This window comes from Triticum urartu, chromosome 6A (genome assembly GCF_056163025.1).
Source record: "Triticum urartu cultivar PI428250 chromosome 6A, HENAU_Tu73, whole genome shotgun sequence".
In the NCBI taxonomy this organism is placed as follows: Eukaryota; Viridiplantae; Streptophyta; class Magnoliopsida; order Poales; family Poaceae; genus Triticum; species Triticum urartu.
Genome location: NC_141878.1, coordinates 91,343,272 through 91,356,964, shown reverse-complemented (window position 1 = coordinate 91,356,964; position 13,693 = coordinate 91,343,272). Strand labels below are relative to the sequence as shown.

Sequence of the window (13,693 nt, the reverse complement as noted above, 5' to 3'; positions counted from 1 at the left end):
CAGTAGTGAAATAATTCAGTGTGCATCAGTGTGTACTGAAATTGTAGTAACGAAATATTTCAGTGCCTACCGGTGTGTACCGGAATATTTCAGTGTCTACCACTACAACATTACAAATTTTGCCTAGGGTAGTACCGAAATATTTCAGTGCCTACCGGTGTGTACCGAGATATTTCAGTGTCCACCACTACAACATTACAAATTTTACCTAGGGAAGTTCCGAAATATTTCAGTGCCTACCGGTGTGTACCGAAATATTTCAGTGTCTACCACTAGAACATTACTAACTTTTCCTAGGGTTCATATGATGCCTAGGGTTCACATACATCATAATCCATCCTCCAAATCCATGTACTCAAATGTTCATGCAATTCATTGAGATTAAAATGCCATCTAGCATTCCCTCTCTGAGCTATTACGATCAGTATCACCATGATGTAAGCACGAGTAGTAGGAAGATGAGGAGTGGGGAAGCTTACTCTAAACATAGCTACCGCCGCCGTTCAGACAAGGAGAGCGGCGAGGGAAGCGTGGAGAACGGCGGGGAAGCGAGGTCGCGACCACTGTCCTCCTCATCTTGCGCTTTGGAGTCTCCGGTGACTCGGTTGGAGGCTGCACAATATGCAACGGCACCTCGTGCATGGTGGGTTCCTGATCCAGTGGATGCTCTACCCTGGATCTGAACGCCCACCACCTCCGCCTGGTCCACTCGCTGGATGAATTGGCCTGCTCCATCGCCCAGAGGAGGATCTCGATCTTCTGAATCGGTTGCGCGGGCTGGGGGAAAAGCTTTGCCCTCTCCTTCTTCGTCAAATTCTTGAGAGTGGCCATTGCCGTCCAGCTCATCTGCCTTGTGTTGTCAAACCAAGAACGGATCTCCCTCAACCTGGCCAACTTGACCTGGTCGCCACCGGCGATCTGCACGAAGTCGGTGTTCTCGCCGCCGGCCATCAGCTCGATCTGCCGTGGAAGAGGGGGTGGGGGTGGGTGGGGGGGGTTGCTTGAGTGGAGCGAAGTTGCAGCGGCAAATAGGAGGAGATGACTGTGGTGGACTTGGAGGAGAGGGAGGAGATGGCCGCCGATGAGTAATTGTGGAATGTGTAGCACCATGGCGGCGGTTATTCATTCGACGAGAGGGGCGGCGCATGCAAATTTTCCTAGGACTAAACTGCCCCTAGATTAAAACGCGTCCCCACATTGTCACGAGTACCGGCCCCGCTCGTTTTAGTACTTTCGCGTGCTTTCATCGGAGTACTACCCAGTACTTCGCATTTGTCTGCCGTTAGATCGACATCAACGAACGGTTCTAAAAAGCCCAACCACTCTAAAAGTTGTAATAATTCTATAGTCCCTGCTTTAGCCACATACACACAAATTCAAGAACCTCCCGCCGTTTCCAAGTAGAGTCATTTCATTTTTGTACTGCTAACCTTCTAAAATTCTCGACACTAAAAAACAGAAAGTTATACGTATTGCTTTTGAGCTGTTTTACGGTGATTGGGTTAGTACTCGGAGTACTTAGCAGTACTTACATGTCTGATCACGTCTGATTTTTATTAGCCGTCAGATCTTGCGGGGAATTTTAATTGATTAAATTTAATATGTTAATTGCGATAAGGGCATAATGGTCCAGGGGGAAATATCTTTTCTTGAACCGATCACCTGAGGACCAGATCCATGTCTACTCAATCCAGTTCAGAATCCTCCTTCGATCTATTCGTCGCCGCTCGCCGCTCCTGACCTTCTCCGTCCTCAACCTTCCCGGCGAGAGGAATAAATTCATCATCCTCGTCCTCCACCCAACCAACCCCAGCCCCCCAGGCCGTCACCGAAGAAGAAGAAGGCCGGATCTGCGCTGGCTGAATCGGCGGCGACCGCGGCGGCCGATCCCATCTCTTCGCGCGTACCATCCTTAAGGTATGAATTCGGCTTGGCGTTCTGCTCATTCTCTTGGCCGTTGCGCCCCTCCACCGTGCATGCAGTACAACCTCAACCCCACAAGATCTGGGTACGGACTAGAACAACGAATGGAAAGCTTCATCGTGGCATAGTTTCTCTTGAGCTAATCGCATCATGTTTGTTTAAGTAAGATGTTGAGGGCATTGCTTACTTCCTTTGGTACAGCAGAAAAAAGTGACTTACTTGACGTTTGAGATGAGATATACTAAAGGAAGATGAGATACTGGTTCCATAGTTCACTTAATTTAGTTTATTAAAGTCATCATCACTTTAGGTTTGCATAGTGCATGAAATATAGTTTGAAGGAAGATGAGATACTACTTGTTGGACGTTGATGATTGGTTTCCCTCACATGTCAAACGAGCAAAGTCTTTTCCATGCACTTGTCTTTGCCTATGAGCTATTTTACACCCGCAACATTGATAAACAGAAAGATGTTGATGATTGGTTTCTCTCACATGTCATATGCAGGAAGACATGGCGTATGCAAGTGATGAGAGTATGTTCGAGTATGTAAATGTTGTCAGCAAGATGTTTGATAGTGAGGCTGAAGGCTATGAATTCTACAACAAATATGCTCTTGAAAAAGGTTTTAGTGTGAGGAAAAGCAACGTTGAGTGGGATGGATCCATCAAATACATAATTTTAAGGAAAATTGTGTGTAGTCGTCAAGGGTTTCGTGAAGAGAAGCACATGAAAAGAAAGATGGAAGATAGAAAGAGGAGGCCACGAAGTTTAACTCGTGTTGGGTGTAATGCTAAATTGGTCATTACGAGACAGGAGGAAACCGGTCGGTGGTTTGTCAAGGATTTCATCGATGAGCACAACCATCCTCTAGCCCCACGGGATCTTTCTTGTCTGCTGCATTCGCATAGACGAATTAGCGATGAGCAGAAAGCGGACATTGCGGACATGAAAAAATGTGGGATCCGCAAATACCGTATTATGGATATTTTGTGCTTTCAATACGGTGGATTTGATAAGGTTGGATGCATAAATAGGGACGTTTATAATTTCTGCCATGCTAATAAGCAGGAGACAATCAGTGCCGGTGATGCTAATACGGTGATCATGCACATGATGGCGAGACGAGAGCGAGATGTGGATTTTTTTCTTCAAGTACTTGGTAGACGAGCATGGCCATCTGAAGGGACTGTTCTGGGCTGATAGTCAGTCGCGACTTGACCTCGAGGCTTTCGGAGACGTCATTGTTTTCGATAGCACATACAGAACCAACAAATACAATCTGCCATTCGTGCCGTTTGTCGGGTTGAATCACCACCGCAACACTGTTATTTTTGGCTGTGGTATAATTTCTCATGAAACAAGCCAGGCATACGAGTGGATGTTGCGGACCTTTTCTGATTGAATGGCACAGAAGCATCCGATATCTGTGATCACAGATGGGGACCTTGCAATGCAGAGAGCAATAAGGGTGGTCTGGCCAGACTCAAACCATAGACTATGTATATGGCACATTCAGCAGAACATTGTACGCCATCTGCATGATGACGACGTAAAGGAGGATTTCAGATCTTTCATTTATGATACTTCTTCCATTGAAGAGCATGAGATAAAATGGATACAATTCTTACAACAGAATAAAGTAACCAATGAGGAGTCTTGGCTGCATCAGATGTATCATATGAGAAAGTTGTGGTGTGCTCCATATCTTGAGGGGCGTTGTTTCCTAGGATTGAGCAGCAATCAGAGGAGTGAGAGCTTGAACTCTGTGCTACATACGCATCTTGAGGGTAAGATGTCGTTGTTTGAAATGCTAGAGCACTATGAGCGTTGCCTTGCGTCGTGACGGATTAACGAAGCTCTCCATGACGTCGAAGCCTTGCAGTCCGTTCCATTTACAGAGGCAAATGCTTCGCCGCTTGAGAAACACGCCGCAACAGTTTTCACACCTAGTGTCTTTAAGATGGTCTTGTGGAGCATAGATGCTATCAGCAAATGTCAGATCAGAGAGATACTAGATGGATCAGAAGATTCCACTTATGTTGTGTCCAAGCAGGAAAGAATGGATAAAAAGTTTGGAGTGCGCATTGAAGAGCAAGGAGGTCTTTTGCACAGGGTGAGTTGTTCTTGCCGTAAGCTGGAATGCACAGGCACACCATGTTCCCACATTGTTTACATATTGGGGATTTTAAAACAAACAATTCTGCCCGGTTGTTGCGTTCCCACTAGGTGGACTATGAATGCAAAATGTGCATACACACCTACCAGAAAAAACCAGATGTATGACTATTCGGTAAGCCTGCAGAGGTACCACGAGTTGCGGAATTGTAGTCACGCCGCAAGTTTCAAGGCATGCCACTCTGATGAGGACTATCACCGTCTAAAGATGCTTTTGCAAGCACAACATCATGGCAAGCAATCAAGTTTTGAACAAGCTGACAGCAAGGAGTCAACTAATGCTCAGCATAACAGCATTAGGTTTGGCCCGTTGATGCCGCACTCGGAGAAAGTTGATAAGGTTCTGGATCCCGTGCATGTGCCAGGACGAGGTGCACCGAAGAAAAGGCTGCAGGCAAAGACAAAGAAGTCAAGATCACATAATATCTATGGCTATTGCAAGAAACCAGGTCACAATCGACGTAAATGCGCTAAATTGCTAGAGGTACGAAATATGTTCATATTTATTTTTTGCATGTGTTTTACACATAATTGATGTCCATGTGATTTATTGTATTCTTCTGTGTAGGATCTCGAGGCTGAACTGTGATATCTACATACAACATGAACCGACGATGAGCCAGAGAAAGTCGTGTGCCATTCAGCTTTGTGTGACGTGGTCTTTACATTCTATTTCATCGTGACAGTAATTTAGTGAAGTGCGGTTGTACTGCCATGTTACTGTATTAGTTCGACATCTTTCGTTTCCATTTTCTGTGTGTATCATTTGATGTCCAAATTTAAGAATGATGATGTATTTCAAACAGGAATAAGGGCTAGCATGGAGCACTTGTTATTGTCGAGTAGAATAATTTTTGTGATGTATTTCTGCACACACACACGGCCGCCAGACGGATCTCCCGTGCGATCCCACGGTCTGCATGGCTGGCTCTGTGCGTGTCCATCGTTTAGGCGAGACTACCGATGCCATGCATGCATGGTAGGCCGTTTTCCTACGTCGACCGAAACACCGGCCCATCTGAGGTTGCAGCTCCGGACGATCTCGCGCGTTGTTCTCGTCTAACTAAAAATAGTCCCACCTCGCCCCTCGACCAGCTCCTTTACCTGCTTAAATACCTTCATCGAGGTGATTTTAGCAAGCGTTGGTCCTCATTGTAGGATGAATATGATTCTTCACCCTTACTATGGTTGTCATGCATATTCTTCATTTACAGAGCAATAATGACTGACGTATTTTTTAAATAAGCGGGGCCCACTGGGGTGTGCTTGGAAATCTTTGAGAAACCTCTATGCATGTTCATCTTCGCTGCATGCAAATCGGGCGGCAGCCGTTGTGCCAGTAGCTGTCAAGGCCTTGATGAATCACTATTCACATGCAGGTCCCCGACTCTTGCATGCAGGTCCCTGACTCTTGCATGCAAGTCCCAAATTATCTTTTACATGGTGACCCACATGTGCCAAACATGTCTATGAAAGAAAATTTTGAAAAAAATTATTTTACAATGCCCCCTTGAGACATAGACCGATGTTTTCAGCAGTCAGTCTAGAGGGCATTATAAATTCAAAAAAATTCAAAAAATACAAAAACTTGGAAACCTAGTTTTGTTTGTGGAAGAGATCATGTGTGCCAGAATTGAGGTGATTTGGAGGTGGTCGAAAAAATGCCCGCATTCTGGAGGGACCATTTTGTCTAACTTAAGCCAGTTTTTGAAAAAAGGTGAATTTTTCCACCACCTCCAAATCACCCAAATTTTCTTGTACATGGTGACCCACATGTGCCAAACATGTTGTCACGCCCTCGATGCGGCTATATCTCCCACGTGTCGAAGCACGACTTAGAGGCATAACCGCATTGAAAGCAATGTCGCAAGAGAGGTAATCTTCACACAACCCATGTAATACATAAGGGAAAGAGATACATAGTTGGCTTACAATCGCCACTTCACACAATTACATGATTAAAGCATTACATCATCCAAATACAATCAATGTCCGACTACGAAACCAAAATAAAAGAAGACTACCCCAAATGCTACACAGATCCCCGATCGACCCCAACTGGGCTCCACTACTGATCAACTAGAACGAAACAACGCAAAGGACAAGATCTTCATCGAGCTCCTCCTTGAGCTTGGTTGCGTCACCTGCTCGGTAACATCGGTACCTGCAAACTGGTTTTGGAAGTATCTGTGAGCCACGGGGACTCAGCAGTCTCGCACCCTCGCGATCAAGACTATTTAAGCTTATGGGTAAGGTAAAGGTATGAGGTGGAGCTGTAGCAAGCGGCTAGCATATATGGAGGCTAACATACGCAAAAGAGAGCGAGAAGAGAAGGCAAAGCACGTTCGAGAAAGTATGATCAAGAGGTGATCCTAAAACAACCTACGTCAAGCATAACTCCAATACCGTGTTCACTTCCCGGACTCCGCTGAAAAGAGACCATCACGGTAACACACGCTGTTGATATATTTTAATTAAGGTCAACTTCAGGTTTTCTACAACCGGATGTTAAAAATTCCCATCTTCCCATAACCGCGGGCACGACTTTTGAAAGTTCAAATCCCTGCAGGGGTGTCCCAACTTAGCCCATCACAAGCTCTCACGGTCAATGAAGGATATTCCTTCTAGCGGGAAGACCCGATCAGACTCGGAATCCCGGTTACAAGACATTTCGACAGGGTAAAACTAAACCAGCAACACCGCCCGAATGTGCCGACAAATCCCGATAGGAGCTGCACATATCTCTTTCTCAGGGCACACTCAGATTGTCTTAGGTACGGGTAGGCCAGCCCAGAGTTGCCCCTGGTGGCCACCGGCAGCTGACAGGTTGGACCAACACTCAGAGGAGCACTGGCCGGGGGGGGGGGGGTAAAATAATGATGACTCTCAGGAGCGCGACTCCCAAGAGAAAAGAAAAGGCTAGGTGGCAAATGGTAAAACCAATGTTGGGCATTGCTGGAGGAGTTTTACTCAAGGCGAACTGTCAAGGGGTTCCCATAATAGCCCAACCGCGTAAGGAACGCAAAATCCGGGAACATAACACCGATATGACAGAAACTAGGACGGCAAGAGTGGAACAAAACACCAGGCATAAGGCCGAGCCTTCCACCCTTTACCAAGTATATAGATGCATTAAGTAAATAAGATATATTGTGATATCCCAACAATGATCATGTTCCAACAAGGAACAACATCTCCATGTTCCAACAAGGAACAACTTCAATCTTCACCTGCAACTAACAACGCTATAAGAGGGGCTGAGCAAAGCGGTAACATAGCCAAACAACGGTTTGCTAGGACAAGGTGGGTTAGAGGCTTGGTTCAACAATATAGGAGGCATGATAAGCAAGTGGTAGGTATCGCAGCATAGGCATAGCAAAAGAGTGAGCAACTAAGCAAGCAAAGATAGAAGTGATTTCGAGGGTATGATCATCTTGCCTGAAATCCCGCAAGGAAGAAGAACGAGTCCATGAAGAAGATAAACGGACGTAGGCGAATGGGTCCTCACAAACGCGACGTTACCGGAATCAACCCGAAGAAGCAAACACCGGAAAGAAGCACACAACATAGTAAACAACCAACACATGAACATGGTATGATATGCGGGATGCGGTATGCGATGCATATGCATGATTTGACAAGGAATGATTGAACCTGGTCTCAACATGGAAATCCAAGTGTTCCACTGGAAAGGTGAGATGAAATCGCTTGAAAACGATATAAAGATCACCGGAATCGGAGTTATGGTTTGGAAATGGCAAGCAATTCAAATATGGCACCGGTCTACGATTTACAGCAAGTAGCCATCTAAATGCAACAAGATAAACATGCTATAGCACCCAAACATGGCATCAATATACATGGCAGGAATCCATTCATTATGCTTAACAAAAGATGAACACTGAGCTACGGCCAATTCATCCATTAACAGGTTCAAACAAGCATGGCAAAAGAGCAAACGGTAAACAGATTTCAGACTTGGTGAAATTAACACTTGTCTGGAATCTCAGATCAGACAGCACACTCTGGAGCATGAAAACTATATGCTACAGGACCTGAACATGGCAAAGTAAAGCATGGCATGGAGCTACTAAAAGAGCTTAACAAAACTCCCTTAGTGACCTTGAGCCAAAAGGGATCAGAAAATACAATTGCAAGCATGTGAACATGGCAAAAACATAATCAGATTACATACTTAGTGAAAAACTGGAGCATGCAAATCAGGTATCAAGTAGGCATGTTTACGAGCTCGATGCACTCACTACAGAGCATGTCATGACAATCTAAGCATACACCCACCAACAATACACATTATAAAAGCTAAACGTGGCAAGAACAATAACATAGCATGCACGGATCAACTACAACATCCTCGGCAAAATCGCTAACAAGTAGACAATCTGCCCAGATTCACGAAATAGTAAAAGTAGAGCTCGATTGACTCAAGCTAGGGTGCTCCATAATTGCAAACAAAGACATGGATGGATAGAGCACTACAAGATTAACAAAACATCCTTACTGATCATCCTCAAAAGAGGCATGGATCACTAGGAAACAACATGAACATATGGCATATTGAGATAAACAGATCAAGGACTTAGTGGAAATGCTAAGTCCCTGAAATCAGCATTAACGAATGCACCACTTTGCAAGCTTGTGCTAGTCACCACACACATCACAAAAATACATGTGTTGCACCTCTGGATAGATGGCAAAACATATAACGAAACTCATGTAGAGCTCAGGGGCATATCATGCACACAATAATCATGGCAAAAATGACAAATATCTAATTGGAGCAGCAGATCTGACAATTATCGCAAATAGCACTCTTCCAACAGCATTTCGGGCATCAAGATGAACTCAAATGAAAATGATGCAATGAGATGAAATGATGTACTCTCCGAGACGAACATTTTGATATGCTACACGCATGAAACGGAGCTACGGATGCAAAGTTACGATGCGATGAACATGGGCATATGATCTGGGAATTTCGGGGACTTAGTGGAATTTTACCCCGCGGGAAAAGTCAACCCGGGACGAGGGCATCCGGGACGGGGTGGATCCGGATCGGGTGCGGCGCGTTTGGATGGATGAAGGGGTGGATCTGATCCACCTTGCCGGGATCCGGCGACGAGGCGTCCGGCGATGGCAACTCCGGCGAACTCGCGAGTGGCGGCGAAGGACGCGGCAGGGCACTCCAGCTCCGGGACGAGGGAAGGCTGGCGAGAGGAGGAGCAGAGGCGCGCAGGAGGTCGGCGGCGAACTCCTCCACGGGCGGCGCGCGCGAGGATCCGGCGGTGGACGCTGCGGGCGCGCTCGCCGGCGGCGAGGTACGGTGGCGGTGGCTCGCCGGCATGGCCACCCAGCGACAGCGAGGCGCGGCACAACGGCTCGGGCGGGGCCAGGCGCGCGAGTGCGGCGGTGGCGGCTCCGGGCCCGGGCGGGCCTGCCTCAGGCCCCACGGGCCGCGGCGGCGCGGGAGGAGAGAGAGAGTGGAGCGGCGCGCTGAGGTGGCGGCCGCTGGTTGGTTCGGGCGGTGGAGGAGGTGACGTGGCGCAACGCCATTGGGCGGAGTGAGGTGGCCGTCGGACTCGTCCGGCGCGGACGGACATGTCCGGCGGCGCGAGGAAGGGGAAGGCTAGGGTTCATCCACGAATTTCGGGAGGGGAGCACATATATATAGGTAGAGGGAGTTAGGAGAGTCCAAATGAGGTGCGGTTTTCGGCCACGCGATCGTGATCGAACGACCGAGATGATGGAGGAGGTTTAGGTGGGTTTTGGGCCACTTTGGAAGGGTGTTGGGCTGCAACACACACGAGGCCTTCTCGGTCCCTCGGTTAACCGTTGGAGTATCAAACGAAGTCCAAATGGTACGAAACTTGACAGGCGGTCTATCGGTAGTAAACCAAGGCCGCTTGGCAAGTCTCGGTCCAATCCGGAAATGTTTAACCCCCACACATGAAAAGAAGGTAGAAATGACCACCGGAGGAGAACGGAGCGCCGGATTGCAAAACGGACAACGGGGAAAATGCTCGGATGCATGAGACGAACATGTATGCAAATGAAATGCACATGATGACATGATATGCAATGCATGACACGCAAGCAATGACAAGGCAACAACAATGAATAACTGGAGGACACCTGGCACATCGGTCACGGGGCGTTACACATGTCCATGAAAGAAAATTTTGAAAAAATTTATTTTACAATGCCCCCTTCAGGCATAGACCGATGTTTTCAGCAGTTAGTCTAGAGGGCATTATAAATTCAAAAAAATTCAAAAAAATACAAAAACTTGGAAACCTAGTTTTGTTTGTGGAAGAGATCATGTGTGCCAAAATTGAGGTGATTTGGAGGTGGTCGAAAAAATGCCCGCATTCCGGAGGGACCATTTGGTCACTTAAGCCAGTTTTTGAAAAAAAGGTGAATTTTTCCACCAGCTCCAAATCACCCAAATTTTCTTTTAATGGTGACCCACATGTGCCAAACATGTCTATGAAAGAAAATTTTGAAAAAAATTATTTTACAATGCCCCCTTGAGGCATAGACCGATGTTTTTAGCAGTTAGTCTAGAGGGCATTATAAATTCAAAAAAATACAAAAACTTGGAAAATGCAGCATTAAATCAGGGTGTGTACAACTCTAGCTTGTTCTTGCCAACACTACTAGGAAAAGGCATGCTAGTGGCGCACCGATTTTGCCTTCTAATGGCGCACTACTGGTGCGCCACTGGATGTTGTTTTGGCTGATGTTGTTTTGGTGCTGTTTTGGTGCCATTTTGGATGGCTGCAGTGACTGTTTTGGTGCCATTTTTGATCTCCTAATATGGTTGCAGTGATCATTAATTTTAGAGCAAAATATGGCTGTTATTTTTTTGTTTTGTTTTGGAAACAGGAGAAACCAATGGGCCCACATCTCCCTTCCAGAGTTTTCGAGGGTCAAAGGGCAGGACGTTTGAGTTTTCGAGGCAACTCCCCACGTCTCCCCTCCACTGGCAACTCCCCACGTCTCCCCTCCACTGGCAACTCCCCACGACCACGACATAGGTAACTCCCCTCCTATTCCATTGCCGCTCCATCTTCCTCCCTCTGCCTCCCTCCTCATTCCATTGCCGCTCCATCTTCCTCCCTCTGCCTCCCTCTGCCTCCACCATCAAGCAACTCCCCTCTGCCTCCACCATCGCTGGCCAGGAGGGCAATGGCGGAGGAATCGTGGAGCAACTCCCCTCCGTCTGCCAAGAGAATGGCGGAGGCATCGTGGAGCAACTCCCCTCCGTCTGCCAAACATCACCGTGGTGAGGCGTCTGGCAAGGAGCCGCTGGTGGTCGACGACGACGTTCCGATCCCCGGGTAGAAGCAGGACTACACCGTGCCACTCATGGTTGATATCCACTTGAAGAAGGAGAAGCTGAATGTCGTATGCACCAGCAATCCAGACGAAGCCGACAAGAGGATCCGCGACATCAGGAGGAGGCTCGGCGGCATGCTTTCTCGGTCGATCGGCGTTGATGTCGAGTATACCAGGGAAGACGAACCTCCGCAAATGGCTGCAGTTCTGCAGTTGTGCATGGAGGATCTCGTCCTAGTATACCACATCACCGCGGCAACCAAATGGTAAAAACATCCAGTTCTGAAGTTTCTGAAGTTCTGAAGTTTCTGTCTAATTAGTAGTTTATGAAGTTTCTGAAGTAGATGCAATAGTTCTGAAGTTCTGAAGTAGATGCAATACTAGTTCTGAAGTTCTGAAGTTCTGAAGTTTCTGTCTAATTAGTAGTTTCTGAAGTTTCTGAAGTTTCTGAAGTAGATGCAATAGTTCTGAAGTAGATGCAATACTAGTTCTGAAGTTTCTGTCTAATTAGTAGTTTCTGAAGTTTACGAAGTTTCTGAAGTAGATGCAATAGTTCTGAAGTTTTGAAGTAGATGCAATACTAGTTCTAAAGTTTCTGTCTAATTAGTAGTTTCTGAAGTTTTTGAAGTAGATGAATTTGATGCACCAGATTAATTTGATGCAGGCCCAAGGAACTCCGTCCACTCCTGCAGGAGAAGAAGCTGTACACCTTTGTTGGCTTCTCCATTGGAGGTGACAAGGAGAAGCTAAAGTTGTCTGGTTTGGAGATCAACCCCGACAAGTACGTTGACATGCAGCACAAATGGAGAGTTCCAAATGAGAAGTGGCAGTCTTTGGCTGAGTTTGCAGCCAACCTCATCCACCCATCCTACAAGGAAATGAAGCAGAAGATCAACAAGAAATTGGACCACAAACTATGGGGGGCAGCCCACTGCCAAACAACCTCATCGAGTACGCAGCGAAAGATGCGTACGTCACCTACGAGGCATGGAATAAAATCGAAACCATCAAAGAAGGTTTGAAGCAATGGCAAGAGGCGGAGGATCATTGGGATGACCCCTACTATTAGGGATATTGAGTTGTTTTTTGTATTATGTGTCTCAATTTGTAGTTATGTGGTTGAACAAGTTTGCTTTTGTTATGTTGAACAACTTTGCTTTTGTAATGATGAACAAGTTTGCTTTTGTTATGTTGAACAAGTTTGCTTTTGTAATGATGAACAAGTTTGCTTTTGTTATGTAGTTATGTGATTGTTATGATGCTGGCGCAGAACACTTATGGTTGTGATGTGATGCTACTGCTATATAGTAGTGGCGCACCACATGACAGGTGCGCCATTAGTGTCCATTCCAGCTATAGCCTTTTTCCTAGTAGTGCAAAATGCAGCATGATGGACTGGCTGCAATGGAAATAATGGTGACAAATGCAAAAAATGAAATATGACAAAAAAAGCCCGCCTACTTGCCACTTAAAGTTCACAATTCAACGGCTTGCATATGACTAGTAACCCAATCATTTATTGGGCCAGGATGCAGAGGCCCATCAGATTGTGATAACAGGTAGCAAGTAGGCCCCATAGGGCAGGGACGGAGACCGTTAGGCAATGTGCTGCCCGCTTTAGAAAGGAACTTGAGAGGGAAAGCTCAGCCTGCTATATAAACCGGTGCTAGCTCCGCTTGCTCGGCGAGGTGGGGCTAAACTCCCTGCACCCCTGGGATGTGCCTGGAGCGACACTCGCTTGGGCCTAATTCGGATGGGCCGTCCCACGCCAGCCTCACCCGCTGGGTCGCTGGATGGACCGTTGGGCCATCTCGTTGTCTGCGCCTGAGGCATGCATGCATGGGAATGGCAGCGACGTGGGTTTGCATGCGCGGGTGGCGGACGTGAACTTTATCTATCCGAACTATGTTATGATTTCTACCCGAAAACAAGCTCCCGTGCGACGCACGCCTCTCGCTTGATACGCGATTCCGATGCGACTGCGTGGCAAATCTCGGCATGGCATTGCTGATCTTCTGACCAGGTTCGATCCTCCGGCGAGGGCGCCGCCTGGAGCTCGCCGATGTCGATGGGGTGGTGGTGGACGCGCGAAGCTGGCCCGAGGACGTTGGGTTCACGATGGGCCGAATGGTGGAATTCCCGTGCATTTGGCACGTATCGCGGCGGCTGACCGGTGGGGCGACACCATGGCGGTTCCCGAGGTGAGTAATGGCGACCGGGGGGGTGGGGGTGGGGG

At 47.2% G+C, this 13,693-nt stretch overlaps 1 protein-coding gene across 1 annotated transcript; it reads left to right on the top strand.

Moving 5' to 3' along the window:
- Positions 1 to 11,487: 11,487 nt before the first annotated feature.
- LOC147964154 (uncharacterized) lies at positions 11,488 to 12,526 on the top strand. Its single transcript, XM_087529858.1, has 3 exons — positions 11,488 to 11,723; positions 12,122 to 12,238; positions 12,307 to 12,526. Exons 1-3 carry the CDS (start codon positions 11,488 to 11,490, stop codon positions 12,524 to 12,526), a joined length of 573 nt encoding a protein of 190 aa, XP_087385984.1.
- The last annotated feature ends 1,167 nt before the right edge of the window (positions 12,527 to 13,693 follow it).